Here is a 19,709-nt window from a genome sequence, read left to right on the forward strand (position 1 = left end):
TAAGGGAGCAGCAGGTAAGAGCGGGCGGGCGGGGACGGCCTGCGGGGACCCTGCTTACGGAAGGGCGTTGAGGGAAAAGGGTGAAAGCCCCCAGATTTCACCGGGATTGCTGGCAGAGCATCCTATTTCCCTATAACTTGGCTTAGGTGCAGAGCAGGCGGACGAGGGATGAACTGAGCGGTGAGGAAGGAGGGAGGTAGGGATGCGGGAGCTCCTCCGTAGCCGGGTAACGTCGCGGCTGCATTGCAGCTGCGTGGGAACGCGGCAGGTAGGGCTCCCGTCCCTCTGCGCTGCCCTTACCCGCACAGGTGGTGTGTTGGGGCACACGGATATCTCCGAGCATGTGCTCAGACTTCTGAGCAACTTCTGCTGTAGTTTATGGGGCGACGCGTAAGTTGCCACAAGCACGATTCTGCCCGTGGGGCTGTGCTCTGTCTGAAGCGAGCAGTTGCGACCGGCTCGGAGATCGACAAACTTCCCAACTTCTACACGCTGCTTCCCTCTTCCGTGTCTTTTGTGCAAGTGTCAAGTCACAGCAGCGCTGAGCTGTCAGACGATGAGGAGGAAACTTTAAATCCCGGTCACCGAGCAAACGAATCTCGAAGGAGAGCAGCCACTGCAGAGCGGGATGGGCACCCGGTAGGCTCGGCTACAGCCTACGGCTGTCAGCTGCAGTCTGCGGGGACGCGCTCCTGTCCCCGGGCTGAGGAGCTGTCACATCTCCGCTTGTAGGAACAACTGTGCTCAGGTCAGCTCCACTGTGCTACCTGCTGATTCAGGCTGCTAAGCAATGCTCTCCTGAGGCTGGTGTGCACTTCCAAATGTTGCCGCGAGACCTTTAAACTCGGACAAATTCTATTTGAAAGAAAAAAAATCTGGTTTTGTTGTATTGTTTTCGTTTTCCTTAATATCAAGCTACGTAGCTACTAGTACAGGCAGCAGAAAGCTGTGGAGATTTTTATTTATCTATTTAGCTTCATTCAGTGCTTTAAACCCTTCAGAATCCTTGTTCAGAAAAGTTTAAGCTGCTGTTATACAGCCGCATGCATTGCTGTGCTATCCTGCACACAAGACACGAGAGACTGAGAATTGAAATCCCCTGTGAATGTTTTCAGGATTTTCAAGTAGTCATTTTCCACATGGCTCTAAAAACCTTTATAAATATACACTTCATTTCAAAGATAACTCAGGTATTTCTATATCATTAACCCTGGCATTTAAATAGATGCCACGTTTCCAAGGTAGTTTTCCTTGTAACGAGCAAAATTTACACTTCTGTTGATGCCATCAGTCCACCAGACTACAGAATCATGGGAGCAATGTCTAATATATATGGAATGAAACAAACCCCAGAAAGCAGAACAAATGGAAGTTTATACTAGAAAACTAACACCCCAGATCAGCATCCTAAACCCTTACAAAGCCTTCTGCTTGCTATTCTATTGTATCTGCAGACTAGCAACCTACTTCTCTGATAAATTTTGATTCCTATGCATCATAAATTCAGTCAATTTAATACTTTAAAAATGCATTGGCAAGTTATAAAGTGGAAATGTTAGCTAAATTATGAAAAGACATGTTAAAAAGCAGAATTAATAAGCAGCCCTTCACGTATATCTGAAGGAAAAGGAGAGGCTGAACTCAAAGGACTACAATAGGATAAAGTAAAAAGCATTTGCAGGAATACTATAAATGCAATAAACATGTTTTATGAAAGTAGTAACTAGAAATAGAAAAAAGCCTATCCATATCTGAGAGACTACTTCAGTTCTTCCAAATCCAAAACAGAATGAGGGCAATGTGTATCATTATACTACTTTGATAATATCCTAAGTACCATCTGTACTGTAAATACTACCTATCTAATGCAAATCATGATATCTGTTAAAAAACAAAAGTACTTTATTTCCCACAGTCTGTCTTCCATACACCTAAAGAGAAAACATTCTTTGCCTTATACCTCTAAGACCAATTTTGATCTCATTTCTACTGGTAAAAGTCCAAAATAATTAGACTCAGGTATAACGATTAACATCTTTCGTAGTTGTTCCCCCCCCCACCCCCCACAGTATTGTGTGCCTTTGTTTTGTCATAGATTTCCTAGTACATCTCGAAACTATCAAGTTTTAAGTAAACAAAATGTTAGCTGATATCACTTAACACTAAGAGGAAAGAGAACAGTAAAGGGAAAGAATAATCATGTAATTCAGTCTTCAGCACCTGGATTTCTTCTCTTAACTTTCTTTGTACCTCTCTTAACATTTTTACAACAGGGAACGTAAAGAGAAAGTGTTTTAGGAACAAGCACCTCCTCCAGAAATGAGGGTCAGCTTCCTATCTAACTGCATTGACCCTTTGTTCCTTCCCTGTCACTCCCTTCCTTCCACTGACCGATGTCACATAAATGCTGATAGGGAAATTTTTAGAGATTGATCTCATGGATCAACGTATCTAACTTGCCCTTATTTTATTTTCCCCACCAGTATCAGTATAAGCAAGTCACTGCTTGATTTGGCTTAATAACATCACCCCTGTGTTATTTACCTAATGCTGGAATGATTTATCACATTTGTCATTGTCACGGGAGGAAAAAAAAAAACCAAACAGCTTGATTTTACTTGCAGCGACAGTTTGCATTTCGTGTTAGTTCTTAAAAGCTGGCACTTTTCTTTAGAAAAAGTCCTTTATCAGGGGTAGGCTGGCATGGGAAAGTGCACAGCCAGCACTCCTTGGGAGCTCTCCTGCACACAGCTTCGCTCAGATCCTGGGTGTGGTAACACCAGAATACAGCTCATTACAGATGCAATTAAAATATCCTGAAAAATATCTAAGTCAGAGAGTACTAAGGAGTTATAAAGTAGGAAGACTCGCTCTTAAAAACCATTCTATAAAATTTAATTCTGACTCATTAATAGTTCCCTTTAATCCTCCAGCCTGTCATCAAATTGATGTGAATTAGAAACTGTGCCTTACCACTAAAAAAAATCCAAAAACTTTCATTGCTTAAGTTTGTCTTTCTCATAAATGAATTCTTCATAAATGGATATCTACGAGGTTTATCTTGAGCTTCCTCAATGTGGTTGAAGGCTTGGTTAGTTCAGTCCCTCACTCCTGCCCTCTAAGAGGGTAGGAGACATTGCTGAAATACTTTAAATCAGTACATATGAGTACATATAAGCACAAGGCTGAGCTTGTGCTTATGTGAGGTAATGGGCATTCTGAGTCTTAACACCTCTCTGTCTGTTCCACTGATTTTGAGGTTTGCTGTGTTTCCTGTTCGTGAGACAAGAACCACTCTGACTGCAACTCTGGGGCGCCATCTTGTCTCTGGGAGATCAGAACAGCACCTCGCTGCCTGACTGATGGAGCATGCCCACCATCCTTGAGCGTTCGGGAATTCAAGGACATGCTATTTGAGGAATTTCAGTAGCATGATGTAGCCTCCTGTTTAAAGACAGTACAAAGCCAGTCCCGCCCAAAGCACTGCTGGCTAAGCAGAGTGACAGAACCGAGGTGGCAGAGCAGGGGAACATTCCTGCAGTAAGCGAGCGCTAGGTTATCCAAGACAAGCGAACACCCAGCACCAGCACCATGTAACACTCCCTTAATTATAAAACAGAAGGTGAGAGTTCAAACCTTGTTAGGCAACACTTCAAAACAACTACAAGTCATTCAGGTTGATAAACACACATTTTTTTTTCTCTGTTGCAGAAGTCACCCCTTCTGCTACAGCTCATTGTGCACGTCATGATGACATTACACACACTTTTCTTCAGCCTTGAGCTGTGTGTGGGACCTGTTGCTGACCACCAGAGAGTGGCTGCCATGGTAGTGAAGCAGAATTCCTATTTGCAGAGCTCACCCGAGCTCAGGCTTCCACAAACCGTTAGAGAAATATCACAGGTAGGGTACACAAAGCTCTGATGAACATGACAGAGAATGCAGATGCTGAATGAACTGAAATACTTCTGACAGGGAAAAAAAAATAGCTATCAGAGGCGTTTTGATCTTTGCACAGTTCCACAAAAAGACCATTTCTAGTTTATAAAAAACCTTTCTGCTAATCTTGCCAGATGTTTTGGCCGGTATCATTCACAGCGTTCACACCCAACAGGACAAACAACATTCAGTTTTCATGTTTATACAATATCCAACACAATCGACATTGAGAGCTTGAAAAGCCTTACCATTATTTCTTTTTAAACGTGGGCTGGTGGATTAATCTTGCATACATTTCAGGGAAGTAAAACAATACATGAACCAAATTTCATTGTCCTTTACAGGCTTCCAAAGGCCTGGGAAGGAACATGACAATTGCACTGAAGTCAGAAGAAACAATAGGTTAGTAGGTTCAGAAATCTCTCAGAAGCAGCTTAATAAATGCCACAGTTGTTTTAGTTTTTAACTTTAAAATGCTCCTCTCAGTTATGCACTTTTTCAATTTCAGTCATTCCACTTTCAGATCCCTTCCTAGAGAAGAGGAAAGTGAATTAAATGAGCCTAATTTATATCTTAAAGTTTGGCCTCCTGAACTTGGGGGTACCTCAGCACCACATTCAGAGCAGCTTGCCCCTGACCTAAGAGTCTGAAATCCAACACTGGTCGTATTAACTTGGATATGGCTCTCTGAGAACTAACTCATCAACAGCTATTAGTGTATAAGAGCATGGAAAAAAAATACAATTTGCTAACAGTCAAAGCTAAAACATTTTCTTAACCTGCAAATAGCACCATATGCTTTTTAATGTAAAGTGAAAATCTTTTGACTAGCAGCCCACATCAATCCTAAATTAAATATGGAATTCCCTTCAATGAGAAGGCCACCATGAACTTTGGCAGACTTAAAACTTGTCCTAAAATATGTGTTTCTAAAACCAAGTCTAACATATAAATCATTATACACATTTGGATGCATATGGGTTAACAGGATAGGAGATATAAACCCTCTGAAGCAAAGTTCTCAAGTATAAATTCTATATAGGACATTCCAAGTTAGATAAAATAGATTGTATACAGTGCAGGGAGCAGGGATAACAGTATTTAGGCTTCTGCCAGGAGGTAGCACCTTTATTCTCTTTTGGTAAAATAGCAGAGAAAAGCTGACAGTAACCTTAAAGCTGAAAGATTTTGCTAACCTCTATAAAGGAGAAGGAAAATGCAGCACAGCATAGAAAGGAGCCCTTAGGAAAGTGTCTGCTTGTCCTTGCTTTGTTCCCATTCTCTGCTTGAGAATCTTTGTAAATGGCTAAATTCTTCTGTTTCAATCAGGATTAACTGAGGGGAATAATATCAGAATTTGACAAGATAACTTTTTATAACCTGTATATGACCCTTGCATATTTCTAGTTAAACCAAACAGCTAGCAAGTTCTGTCTAGAGATAATGGCGTCTTTTTTATTTTCAGGATTTGAAATAACTTTTTAAATTAATGATAAAAGCTAAAATGTATTACATCAGAAACATACTGTACATGAAAGCATGCTATAGGTCCTTCATTTATAGTGACATTTGAAAATAGGAAAATGTAACCTAAACATCACAGATCATCAGCCCAGAGGCAAGAAAAGAGATCAAATAGGGCAAGTAGCCAAATGCCCTTCAGTCACATAATGATACTCAGTTACAAATCAGTCTTGGATACAATCATGAGGTAGAGATTGCTTGACTGAACTAACAGTTGTTTGAAGATCAGGGAATACCTGGAATCCAACAGTCTTTATTTGAAGGGGCAAGGGAAATAGAAATTCACATGACTCTCCTCTTTACTAAAACATCAGAAGTAAAAGAAAATTCTCAGACTATCATCAATAGCTCTCAATTGTAGCTTTCCATCCTACATTCTAAAACAGTGCAATAGTCCTCTTGAAGAGGATCAGTTTGGAGAATGTCAGTGTAAATCCCCAACAAGAGCATTTATGCTAAGGATTAAAATGCTTTAAATGTCTTGGCTTTGCACCTTTAAATGATTCACTGAATATTCCCAGGCCAAGGTGGACCAGTGTCCTACTGAAACAAGAGAAAACACAACAGCCAAGCATCTCACACTTCAAGTCTCAACACATTCAGATGTAGGAGACATACAGCAAAACATTTTGGAGGATTAGGACAGATGGCAAAGAATTGAGTTATTTCCCAGGCAGCAGTGTCCGCAGAATCAGAGCTTCAATCCATGAAATTGTGCTGAGAAGCAATTTGTAATATATCGGGATAGTTTTAATACAATTTTGGAAGGAACTATACTACAAATTTGGAAACTAACAGCATCCTTCATCACTTTTTAACTTCAAAGCTATCTTTAGCCAGTGAACCGCACTGTAATGCATTTCTACAGTCTCCTTTTCACTTACGTCTTCCAAGTCCATTTTAGAGAAAACAGATACCTTCATATTATCAGGTCTACAAGGAAAAGATGTATGTTTAGCTTCAAAGGGAAATCTTTGTTTTATATGTGTTATTACCACTCTTATTGCTTCCAGTCTTAGCTACTAGAAAGAACTGCAGCCATATCAACAAACCTGATTATATTAAAATCCCTTGCTTCTTTGGAAAGCCTTAACAGCACTGCAACTCTGCATCACAGAATACTTAATCATCTCAATCCAAATTTTCAGTAAAAATTGAGGTTCATGTTTTCTGCCTCAAAAAAGTGGAATGGGGTGCTACACCAGCCCAGCCTTCAAGTACCCAGAGTTTATTATACACAGAGCTACTTCAGAAACAAAGCACACCAAAAAGGGTTTATTTTTGTCCTAGGATGTATGTATATAATAAAGACTTCATGGATATGAGCAGGACCTCAAGAAGCCACGTAGTTTTGTCCTCACACAGGAGTGATGACACTGACATCATGCCTGAGGAATGTTTGTCTGATCGTTTTTATGTATCCCCCATTCCTCTAAATGATGGAGAACTCAAAGTCTTCCCAGAAAATCCCATTCTGGACTTAAGTACCATTAACATTTATCTTACAATATTTAATCTAAATGTAATAATTACAATTTAAACACATACATTCTTGTCATGTTCATTGAGCACATGAAGAACGCATCCCAGTTTGCAGCCAACTTCAACCTTAGAGCAAGTGGCCACTGTATGAACGAGCAGCTTACCCAGGATTGGTGGCAGCAGAAAGTTCAGCCTTTCAGTTCAACAGAAGCATGCATAGGAGCATGGAAAATTCTAAATTTTATCATTGTTGCTAACCAATAACATACAAATAAGGCCATGGCAGCATAACAGAGAGGCATAATGCCTATGCTGCCCTTGGATGAAAATGTGGCCCCAGACATTTACTTCTATATTAAACGTGTGTTAAAATTGTTTTAGAGAACATCCAATTCCTGTAAATGTTATGGGAAAATGACATTTATGACTAACCAGTCTCCTCTGAGAAACATGATGTGTTTTTGTTGGCTAAATTCCATCTTCTGTCATACCAAAAATATTAACTAATTGAAGTAGAAAAAAAGTTTGTATGAATTGGATACTTGCACAATCGTGCTCAGTTCTGGTCAGGACAGCAGCACAGCTCCAGGTGAATCAGGTTGCAGAAAAGCATCTATTTACCCAACTGCCTCCAGAAGAGCACTGGTAAAGTGGTCTTGAACCTACACATTATAATGTTATATACCTAGGGAAGAGGGGGGGAGGAAATCAAATCAAATTATAGGCAGGAATTATCTATTGAAATTGCTTAGAGATAACAAATTTCAGACTGTTGTCTTAATCTAGTAGTAACATGATTATTTAACCAAAAAGTGTGAAAAGAAGGCTTAAATGTTACACACTTTTATAGAGCTAAAGTGACTGACACATTTAGGGATTCGAAACTTCTGCAAACTAATCAGTTATTTGAATGATGGAGATTAGATACCTAAGACAAAAAGCCAACCCTCAAACTGTTGGCACTTGTATGAACAGGAAACACAGCATAGAGTGTATTACATGCAGTGTAATACTAGGTAGAAGTCTGTAGTGGTAACAATTAACGGTACAGATACTCCATACAGAGAACACAAACACATACATCTGCCCATACTCATAAAAATGAGGAAAAATGGTGGGAAAGTACTATCCTGTTTACCCCTATGGTACCAAGTGCTTTATAACACTGGTAATTCTAAGAACAGTTCAACAACGTGCGGTCAAGCAATAATGCTCTAGCAGTAATGATTAAGTAATTAAATATTGAATACACATCTCAGGTTCAAAAAGACACATGATCTTTCCTACCGATTTAATTTGTTCAAAATGAAATCATAGTGACACTGTCATTTAAAATTCACAAATTACACAAAGCATTAGTTGGCTTATTTTGTCTAGTAACAGTACCATTAAAACCTCTTTGAATTAATATTAATTCTCAAAATGGCCTGTTATAGTAAGTCAACACTGCTTTTCCATTTTAATAAATCTGAAGTTCAGGCACAAAATTTTACTTGTTTAAGCTGAATAGAAGAAAAGCAGGACCTGGATTAGTAACTGAGAAGATCTGCCTCAGTCTTGTTGCTTTGACCCCTATACCACATCTCTTGTGGTTCATCTTTCCATTTCCTTCAGAAAGCTTTCCATCTGCAAAACTATAATTTCCTGGCTGACGCAAATTTGAAGAGTTCCAAATTCTGAAATTACTTGTTTTATTTCTGACTTTACAGGCAGTTTGCTGGGGGGAAGGAGAGAATGCACTATGGTAATATGATAAAATCCCAAACTATTAACCAGCAAAACCCAAGTCGTATTCCTGTGAGCCTGTGAAGTTATTCATCCATTTAGATTCTGAACAGAAGAGGATTAACACTTGCATGCCACTGAAATGCCAAGAGAAATAGATACTAACTTCAAAGAATAATTAAATAATCTGAAATAGCTGTTAATAGAAAGAGGGAAGGAAGGAAGGAAGAGACATACATCTCCAAAACGTAATGCACACCACAACGCAGACCACAGCTCATCGTGCCATGCTTTCCAGTAGCTGAACTCTGTGAGACTTATTAAGGCTAACCCCAAGTAAAGCTTATTACTTCTGCGGTCAGACAGAACTCGTTACAATTATGTTTTTCAGGATATGCAGTCAAGAAAAAAAAATAAAGCTGTCTGCAAGTGAATAGGATAGCAACATCTTCACTCCTGTCTAAGAATCCTGCTCCTTCCTGTAAGTCTCAGGTGTTGCAAATCTCAGGGCTAGCATTACAAGTCTAGAAATCAAAGGCCAGAATTAAGAACTCATAACTTGCAAACATAAGCAGTTATTGCCAAGAGATTTATTTATGAAAGACTGATGTTCTCAGAGATGATTTACACAAACTTCCAGATATGGAAAGGACATAATTCAAGATAGACTTTTAATAAAATGAAGTTTAAGATAAAATTTATGATAAAATGAAACTGAATTTTAGTGCTGAACTAAAATAACTCCAACCAGAGTCCTAATATCTATATCCCTATCCCCCAGGACGATTTTTCAGCAGCACAATAGTTGTGAAATCATGGCCACAGTCAGTGTTATTCTTACAGATTACTTTGGTTTTCTAAGACAAATAATCCCGTTCACATTTACTCAGCATCACAGCTAAGTATATCTGGTTATCCATTTAAAATTTTGCCCAAGTTAACCCAGAACTGGCAACGCCATTCACCATATATTACTTTTATTAAGCCTTTTAAAGCAAGTCAGCAATTTAAGCATCAGATAAAACAATGACTACCTCTCTGCGGTAGTCTGTGGAGTAATAAGCAGAACTCACACTCCCCTCATTAAAAGTCCTTATTTAATAGAATAAATTTCCTTATCAGGAAATCTGCCTTACAAACAGTCTCTTACTGCTGAGACACCCTTTGCGGAGATTTGCATCCTAGTATAAACTAATGATTTAAAATATCTATACATAAATAACATACTAGGAAAAAAAAAATTAAAGTAAGTGCTAGCATTCTGTTGGGAAGTGCTGACTGATTCAGATAAAGGCAACAGATTACACAATAGCTATGGTATGCTGTTGCCGCTGTAATTTCAAAGGCTTTTGACTTTCTTTATGACGGGGGGGAAAAAAAGAAGCATCAATAAAGATAATAAAGAGAGCTATAAAAGTAGCCAAAACATATGTCTTCATAAAAGCTATGCATCAGAAAGTAGGACTGCAGGCAAAGGAAAGAAATGTGCAGCCACCCCAAGGCCAGAAACTCAGTTCAGCAAACCCAGATTTTATTGCCACAAACTGCGGAAGGCACAGGCAGACTGGCTTTCTGCCGAAAATAAATACTTAACTGTATTGGTGTCAAAAATTACACCAACTTGTAAGATTTACCAGAAATGATGAAGCGCATTTCTTTTCTTATTAAAAGCCAGACCGTGGCTTATTGCTAACTGGGAAGAATGCCTCAGACAAAGAGGCATGACTTCATCTACATTTAAAAGCTTTCAGCTTAGCATTTTTATTTGCATTGTACAGGGGGAAATTCAAGTACATGCCCAAAAACCATAGAAGCAAGTTTCCTTCATGTTATAACCTGCTGTACCTCTGGTAAGCCACGCATTTAAGCGGGGAAATAACACATGAGCTCAATAAAAATAGGTGTATTGAAAACTTACCAAAAAAGCACCAATGACATTCAAAATCTCTGTCATTTCTGCTGAATCAAATCAAAATCTTGATACTCATCACAGATATACTAAGATGGGCAAAAGAGATGACAGAAGTCCAGCTTTAAAAGCCAACACCTACTACACTAGCATCCTTACAGAATTCACCCTGTGACTGCTTAAAAAATAACTTAAAAAAAGGCATTTAAAAATTATTGTTATAATCCTAAGAGTAACGATTAATTCTAGAACAAACTAAAAAGTTTAAAAGGTGAGGGTTACGCTGCCCAAGACAATGCAATTAAATACATGATATCAAGGACAAGAAGCTATAGGATGAGTACTGAGAAAAGCAATTGCAATGAACAGAGAAGAGCTTACAATGACAATGTATTTCTTTAAACTAAAAAGACTGGTGTTGCAAACAGGTAGGACAGTAAGACACAATAAAAAAATAATTTATAACAGAAGCCTCATAGAAAGAGTAATAAGACACTGCCCTGATTCTGTTTAACTACCTACCATTCATGTTCATAAAAGCAGTTTCCAATGCCTGTTTTTGCTGGCCTGGCTTCAGAAAGGGCTCTTGTAGTCCTATGAAGTCAACTCCCTGGAATTATCTGTGAATGCTTTGTCTAAATGATATACCTGCCTTTGTCTAAAACAAAATTACTTGATCACAAAATTCAACTGGAAATGAAAATGCTAAAAATATTTTATGGGATAGGGGGCATCCATTCATTTTATTTCTACCTTTTTTTTTTTTTAAGCTACCTTTTTCTGACCTTCTCACGCTAGTGCTTTTGGTGAAATAGCTCCTTCAAATCCAACATACTTGGGTCCTTCAAATAGATCTGGTAGCTTTAAACCTTATGGTATGGCTAAGAACACAGCAGGCCCAAAGTCACATCTTCACTTTTACTTTTCTGCTACTTACGTGGCCAGACTTTATAAGAGAAGACAAGGGAAGCCAGACTTAACATTGGCTGAGGAGAAAGTCCAGCAAGTATTCAGTTTCCATTCTGCAATCCCACAGTTACCAAAAGCAAGTGCAAAAGCACATTTGATTACATATATTAAAGTAATAATATTACACCCCTTTTCTTCTATTTAGAAAAACATTAAAATCATTTAACAGCTTCTAACTAACTAACAGCTCCATAATTTGACTTCACTGAAGTCACGTTAATAGATTTAAGGGGTTAGAAGTATTTTCTTTGTATGTCTGCTTGAATTTTAAAATTGTACTTTATGTTTTCAATCAAAGAAACACTTCCACATACCCTAGAGTGTTTTTGGAATGACCAAGGAAACAAAATCTCTTGAAAATTCTTATCAGCTTATACAACAATCCAGTTCAGTTACTAATAGTTTGAGCACTTCTGTTCAAATAACCATGGGAATACATGGTTACTGATCACAGTTTGGGTTAGACTCTCTCAGATAAGCACTCACTTTGGGCTGGAGTCAAGCACATTGCTGAATCAAAACCTGGGAAATGAAGTTACATGACAAAAAATAAAAAGGAAAATGGGAAAATAATACAAACTGTACATGTACGTAATGCTCACTGGAAGGACTTGTGGGATTATTCACTCAAACATCTGCCAACTGACTTTACTGATTTATTTACGAACAATTCTCTTAGTTGCACCATGAAATATTACACAGCATTCCTAGGAAAATTAGAATTGTTGGGTTACTATTTGGCCGAAGAGTCTTCCTTCTAAAGCAATTTAAGGGGCATCATTCACTGGAGCATTACAGTTTTGTTTGGCCAGGGAGATATCAACTAGTTAATAAAGAAGTGTTGAGTAAAATCTCAATTAATTTAGATATTAATCACATTAGCTAAATTTGCCTTAGAAAAATAAATTACAACGAAGCGAGATAAAATAAAACACATGCTAATAGCTCAAGTCTATTTTATCCATATTAATCTGTCTTAACTTCACGCACACACACAAAAATGAGTCTATTCCAAATGAAATTGTTAGTTGTGCTTCTGTTATGGTTTTTATATCTATGGCAACAGTAAATCATCGATTGAACTTCACTACTAAAGCATTCAGAGACAAGGGTGGGGAGGGGAGGGTGATTTTTTTCTAAAAGGAAATCAGACTAGCTAACATTAAAAAGATGACCCAAGTTTATGCACTGACAACACAGTAAAAAGCCGCCTTTGAAGATGGCGTAGACCTCTTGTTCTGTCAGCCAGCAACATTCTTCCGAGCTCACTTCACAAACCACTCCCTCTCCCCTTACACCTTTTCATGTCAATTTTCCCCATTATGCTAATCTACTGTTGTAAAGAATCTCGGGCTGCTTGATAACTTTGAAATCAACTCAGCTTACTGTTTTTTCCCATTCCACCAATTTTTCACAGCAAGTATTTAATTACACTGAATGTAGTGAGACTGCTGCACTAAAATAAAAACTGTAGGGGTGGTGGTAAAGGTGTTAAGAAATTTGATAGTCATAGATTTCTATTCAGTATCCTCATCCTGGAGCAGGTCCAAAGAAGGGCAACAAGGCTTGTGAAGGGCTTGGAGAATATGCCCTATGAGGAGCGACTGAAGGAACTGGGGCTGGTTAGTCTGGGGGAAAGGAGGCTGAGGGGAGACCTTACTGCTCTCTTCCAATACCTGAAAGGTACTTAGAGGGAGAGCAGGGTTGGTCTCTTCTCACTGGTGACAGGACAAGGGGAAATGGCCTCAAGTTGTGCCAGGGGAGGTTCAGGCTGGATATCAGGAAAAACTTCTTTACAGAAAGGGTTGTTAAGCACTGGAATAGGCTCCCCAGGGAGGTGGTTGAGTCACCATCCCTGGATGTGTTTAAAAACCATTTGGATGTGGTGCTCAGGGACATGATTTAGTGGTGGGTTGTTAGAGTTAGGATAGTATGGTTAGGTTCTGTTCGGACTTGATGATCTTGAAAGTCTTTTCCAACCTGAGCAATTCTGTGACTATGATTAAACCAGACAAGTCTGATGGACAGCTGCAGAATGGCAGGGGCTTCCTCTCTACATGCACAAAAACTACCATGCTGCCAAAGAGGATGTTGCTGAGGCAGCCCCAGAAATACATGCCTCCAGTCAGTCAACAGCTAATAAAGAGCTGTGCTAAGGATGCCATTACCTAAGCTCTTCCTGAACTAGAAGGCTGGCTGCAATAGAAGCTTGTCAGTGGAAAGGTGTAAAGACTTCCTGCTTGGACATCACAACGCTGACCAGGGATAAATGCAGAACAGGAACCTTATGTATCAGTACTTACTTCTGGAGAGTCCTTATCATACTTCAGAAAGAGGGAAAAAAAAAAGAATAAAAAGGAAAGAAACCATTGTGAAAAATTTGAAGAGTCATATAAAGTAGAGATGCATTTCACTACATCACTACAAATTTTTAATATAAGACCAAATCTGAATCGAGCAGGGAGCAAGAAAATTTGGCCTTCTTATGCTCACAACCTACATTCCTGTTTATCTCTTGACAAAAGATTTTTGGTGTGATGCAATGCAATAGGGTCTGTATTTCCACAAAGGACAGACTCAGAGACATTGTTTGGTTTTTGCTTTGATGCACTGTTTAGAAAGTGGCATTAGTCAGTGCATCTAATAGCCCAGTGTGGGTACATTTCTTTCACGTACTTTAACACCTGTAATGGTTTAATGATAAACATCATAAAAGATCAGGATGGTTTATAAGTAGCTTAAAGGTATTAGGAGGTTTATAAAGCTGTAAAGTATACCTGCCCTTGAGGGCTGCACTGATTTAATTTCTCAACCACAGTGATTATTGCATCTTCAAAATAACCTGCGTGTACGCACCTAGTCTTAGCAGACAGCAAAATCAGCATTGTTTCAGAGCAGAACATCAAACAGCTGCATTGTGCTGATACCTGTCAAAAGCTAAAAATGTAATTAAAGATGCACAACTAAAGAAGTTTTTAAGTATAAATGATAATTATTGAAGCGTCCACTATAAAAGAATTCTGAGTAGAAAAGCTAAGACCTGTAGGGTCTTCCTTACGACACTACAAGGAGAGATCTGCTTCTAGTTACAAGTGAATGTTCATGCACATCTGGCATAATATTTCAAGTGTGTTTTTAAATGCCCATTGAAATGGCTTCCAAATATTATATTATTTCCTCTCCCTAGACTGAAAAAGCTTCTTGAACAAGAAACAGCGTATCAAGAAAAAAAAGAGAAGGAAAACAACAAGAAAATATCTAAACTGAAAGAAGAATTGACTAAACTGAAATCCTTTGCTTTAATGGTTGTGGATGAACAACAAAGACTCACTGAGCAGTTGAATCAACAAAGTCAAAAAATTCAAGAGTTAACCACTTCTGCAGACCAAGCACATGAGAAACTCGCTTTTGCTGAAGCAAAAGCTCAAGAGCAAGAACAGAAAGCCAGCAGGCTGGAGGCTGAACTTCAAGTCCAAAGCAGTAAGGTTTCCCAAGATCAAGAAGCAATGATGGCCAAACTAACCAATGAAGACAGTCAGAATCGTCAGCTCCGGTTAAAATTGAATGCACTCAGCAGACAAATTGATGAGCTGGAAGAGACCAATAAATCTTTAAGAAAAGCAGAAGATGAGCTGCAAGACCTAAGGGATAAGATAAATAAGGGAGAATATGGGAACTCCACTCTTATGTCTGAAGTGGAGGAATTAAGGAAACGACTGCTGGAGATGGAAGGAAAAGATGAAGAGCTCATAAAAATGGAAGATCAGTGCAGAGAACTTAATAAAAAGTTAGAAAAAGAAGCATCACAGAGCAAGAACCTTAAAGGAGAAGTTGACAAACTCAACAAAAGAATTATGGAGCTGGAGAAATTAGAGGATGCTTTCAACAAAAGCAAACAGGAATGCTACTCTCTGAAATGCAACCTAGAAAGAGAAAAAATGGTTACAAAGCAGTTGTCCCTTGAGCTGGAAGGCTTAAAAGCTAGGGTTGGAGAGCTTGAAGCAATTGAAAGCAAGTTAGAAAAAACCGAGTCCACACTTAAAGAAGATTTAACAAAGCTGAAGACTCTAACAGTGATGCTTGTGGATGAAAGAAAAGCTATGAGTGAAAAAATAAAGCAAACAGAAGAAAAGCTGGAAGCTGCAACTTCTCAGCTCCAGGTGGAAAAAAATAAAGTGACATCCATTACAGAAAAACTAATTGAGGAAAGTAAAAAGGCACTGAAATCAAAATCTGATGCAGAGGAAAAAGTGTCCAGCGTCACAAAAGAAAGAGATGAACTGAAAAACAAACTCAAAGCAGAAGAGGAGAAAGGAAATGATCTTGCTTCCAAAGTAAATATTCTAAGAAAAAGACTTCAGTCACTGGAAGCTGTTGAAAAAGAATTTCTTAAAAATAAGCTTAAAGAGACTACTAAATCCAGCACTTCCTTGCAGCAGGAGAACAACAAAATCAAAGAGCTTTCTCAAGAAGTCGAGGGGCTTAAGCAGAAGCTGAAAGAAATGAAGGCCATAGAAGACGATCTTATGAAAACTGAAGATGAATTTGAGTCTCTAGAACGAAGATACGTCAATGAACGGGACAAAGCCAAGCTCCTGTCAGAGGAACTGGAGGCTGTGAAAATGGAAGTTGCTAGGTATAAACTAACAGAAAAGGCAGAGTCCAATCAAGAGCAGCGTCTTTTTAAGAAGCTTAAAGAAGAAGAAGCTAAATCAAGTCACCTTTCCAGAGAAGTAGATGCACTGAAAGAGAAAATTCATGAATACATGGCAACAGAAGACCTAATCTGTCACCTTCGAGGTGATCATACAGTCTTACAGAAGAAACTCACCCAACAGGAAAACAAGAACAGGGAGTTAGCAAGAGAAATGGAAAGCCTCACAAAAGAGTTAGAGAGGTACAGACGTTTCAGTAAGAGCCTCAGACCTGGTGCTAATGGAAGGCGGATATCTGACTTACAAGTTTTTTCTAAAGAAGTCCAGACAGATCCAGCTGACAACGAACCACCCGATTACAAAACCCTCATGCCTTTAGAGCGAGCAGTCATAAATGGGCAGCTGTATGAAGACAGTGATTATGAGGACAAGGACAGCAATGAGGAGGAACAATCAGTGGCTTTCAAAAGCAGCTCATCCATTGGGAATGCCATGCACAAGAAATTATGGATCCCTTGGATGAAGTCCAAAGAAAACCACCACAAAAATGGAAAGATTCATACAAAGCAAAATGGAAACTGTGCACAGGCTGGAGACTTAGTGCTAAGCCATACACCTGGCCAACCTCTGCACATAAAAGTAACTCCAGACCATGGGCAGAACACAGCAACGCTCGAAATTACAAGTCCTACTACAGAAAGTCCTCACTCCTATACAAGTACAGCAGTTATACCTAACTGCGGCACTCCCAAACAAAGAATAACTATTATTCAAAATGCCTCCTTCGCGCCTGTAAAGTCAAAAGCATCAGAAGGTTACACGAGCCCAGAGCAAGCCATTTCTCCCATTACTATGGCTGCTTTTGCAAGATCTCAAACTCCTGACTCATGTGGTTCCTTAACGCCTGAAAGAACAATGTCCCCTTTGGCTTTGCCAGGTTCAAGTTCTCAGGAACAAATGCTCTCCACAGAGCCGTTGGAAATGGGAACCAAGCATGCCGTTTTCAGAGTATCCCCAGACAGGCAGTCGTCATGGCAGTTTCAGAGATCTAACAGCACGGGATCAAGTGTAATAACTACTGAGGATAACAAAATCCACATTCACTTAGGAAGTCCTTACGTCCAAGCTCTCACCAGTACCAAGACCGTCAGCCCCTGTACCCCAGTGCAAGATAACAGAACTCCAGCACTAGCTAATGGAATACCCAGTAAGCCCACCAATAAAATCACCAGCAGTATTACTATCACACCAACAGCCACTCCTCTCCCACGGCAATCACAAATTACAGTAAGTAATGTCTATAACTGACCCTCATCCATGCTGACACCCTTACCAGCAAACCCATCCTGTTTTTCATCCCAGCAAGAATTATTTGGAACGGCCCTTTTCCTATGGGAGAGATCTGTGCATGAACTTTACAACAGTATATGAAACTAACGTTAAGTTTTGCCTGCTTAGTGTTATCAAGTGTGCACTTACTGTATATCTTCTAATTGAAATACAGTTATGTAAAATATCTAGTCTTGCACTTGTATAAATGCATCTTTATGTATTTCCATTTTCAAAATAACTCACATTACTTTTGACTGCAACTTGCCTTGGTGAAATATTTTAACATTACAAAAACAGTAAATAATTGATTATTTTTATCATTGCTTGCAGAACATTTTTGGTTCCTTTGTGTGTGTGTGTGTTTGTATTTTATTTTATTTTTTGCATGTATGGAAGAATATGAATTAAGCCATAATATTGCCTGCTAACTCCAGAAAAGACTTAACTTGTTACCTTCCATTTCTTCCAAATTCCTCCTAGCTCTCTCATTTCAGATAATCATCATTATATCACACACACAATCAACACAACATGTATTGTATCTTGTATCAGATTTATGATGCGTAAATGATATGCTCCAGACCAAGACAACCACTTTTTTCTCCCCATCCTTTTGTAAATCTCTTTTTATATCCTCGTGTAAACCCTAATTCCCTCCCAGAAAGGCAAACATTTGGGTTTTTTTTCCCAACACAACAGAAAAATTGCTATCACTTAAGTACACTGTAAAACAATTAACAGAAATACATTTCTAAGTTGGTAATTCAGAATGCATTCACATACAACACTCAAATTTCATATAAGCTCTTCATTATCACTCCAACGTGCTATATAAATACACTGAAGGAGAAACAAGATTAGCACTTGTGGCCCACCATCATATTTTTCACATAATAGGCAGAAGCAGCTCGACTTAAGCAATAAGAAGTAGCACTAGACCACCTCTCTGAGCACACAGGCCTCTAGGCCTAGGGTAAATTGCAGTACCATACAGCACAGACAAAACAGGTTAAGATATTTCAGTGATGGATATGGAATTAGCGCCCAAGGAAAGGTCAGAAACTTAAACAATGCTGCCTCAGTTTACGTGTGGGCCAAACAGCAAATTGTAGCCTCCCAGAAAATATTGCTAGTAGACCAGCTTCATTCTGAACGTAAATCAAGCCAAAAGATCTGAAATTCACTTTCAGATCACAGATTACAAAAGCTGTCTTGAAAAAAAAAAAAGAAGAATTTGGAAAGGCAGCTTCTGATTCCAAAGAAGTGCCTAAGTAACTTATGTCCGGGGGGTGGGAGGATTGGAATTAAAATAAAATCTCCTTATCAACAAGGAAGTTTGCATGTAAGGACAAAGTTCCTATTCATTTCTTCACTAAACCTGTATCATTATTCTGCTTACATTATCTAGTTCCAAAAAGTTAAAAAAAAAAAAAAAAATCGTACCTGCAGTATAATTTAGCAGCTGATTCAGCAAAGGACTTTGGCACACACTTTAACATAACAAAGGGACTTTTATAGGACAGGAACCCAAATGGTTACAGCTGTAGGTAACAGCTGATATTTAAAGGAATAGCTTCGATTGAAAAGCAAAACCCATCACCCATTCACACTTCTTCTAGGTAAAATCAGCAATAGGAAGGAAAATTAAGTTACAGATTTTGTGTTTGGAACTCAATGTAACAAATGTACTTCAAGGTCCCTTGGTGATCTGTGAGGTTCCCATCCAACCTAAGCTACTCTATGACTCTGTGATACTATAGCTGAGCAGTGGAAACTTTAAGGTCAAAATATGGGATGGTATAAGTCTAGCTTAATGTCATGAATAGCTTCAAGAACTGCTGTATCAGGTTATCAGGCTTCATAAGAGGTCCTTCACACTAGATTTGTTTCAATTTATCATCGCTGACTCGAAAGTGAGATCTGATTAAGATCTGGGTCAGAAGAAATGAATGGTCTCACCCTGCAAAGCAGATTGCAAGTTGGCTCCCACCAACTTCAGCAGAAGTTACCAATCAAGACAGTAGCTAGCACTCAGGCAAGTCAAGATTCTAACTTGATTTTTATAATAAATTTACCATAACTGTGCCAATTACATAAACAAGTAACTTTCTTGCATTCAGCTTACATATTATTAACTGAAAGGCTCATCCAAAATTAAAAAGCAGAAGCAGTCC

General features: G+C 38.8%; 1 protein-coding gene and 1 long non-coding RNA gene across 3 annotated transcripts in view; one reads left to right on the top strand and one right to left on the bottom strand.

Annotated features, from left to right (window-relative positions):
* The window catches only part of FILIP1L (filamin A interacting protein 1 like), a 198,623-nt gene that overhangs the window by 166,415 nt on the left and 12,499 nt on the right, over positions 1-19,709 (top strand). For both annotated transcript variants that reach the window (XM_010720020.3, XM_031556236.1), the window contains one exon: positions 14,736-17,490. In XM_010720020.3, coding sequence (XP_010718322.2) covers positions 14,736-17,490 — 2,755 coding nt within the window. The remainder of the gene's footprint in view (positions 1-14,735; positions 17,491-19,709) is intronic.
* LOC116217299 overlaps positions 1-19,709 on the bottom strand; it is a 50,832-nt gene that overhangs the window by 17,036 nt on the left and 14,087 nt on the right. The window lies entirely within an intron of this gene.

The sequence above is a fragment of the Meleagris gallopavo genome, chromosome 1, assembly GCF_000146605.3.
Source record: "Meleagris gallopavo isolate NT-WF06-2002-E0010 breed Aviagen turkey brand Nicholas breeding stock chromosome 1, Turkey_5.1, whole genome shotgun sequence".
Taxonomy (NCBI): domain Eukaryota; kingdom Metazoa; phylum Chordata; class Aves; order Galliformes; family Phasianidae; genus Meleagris; species Meleagris gallopavo.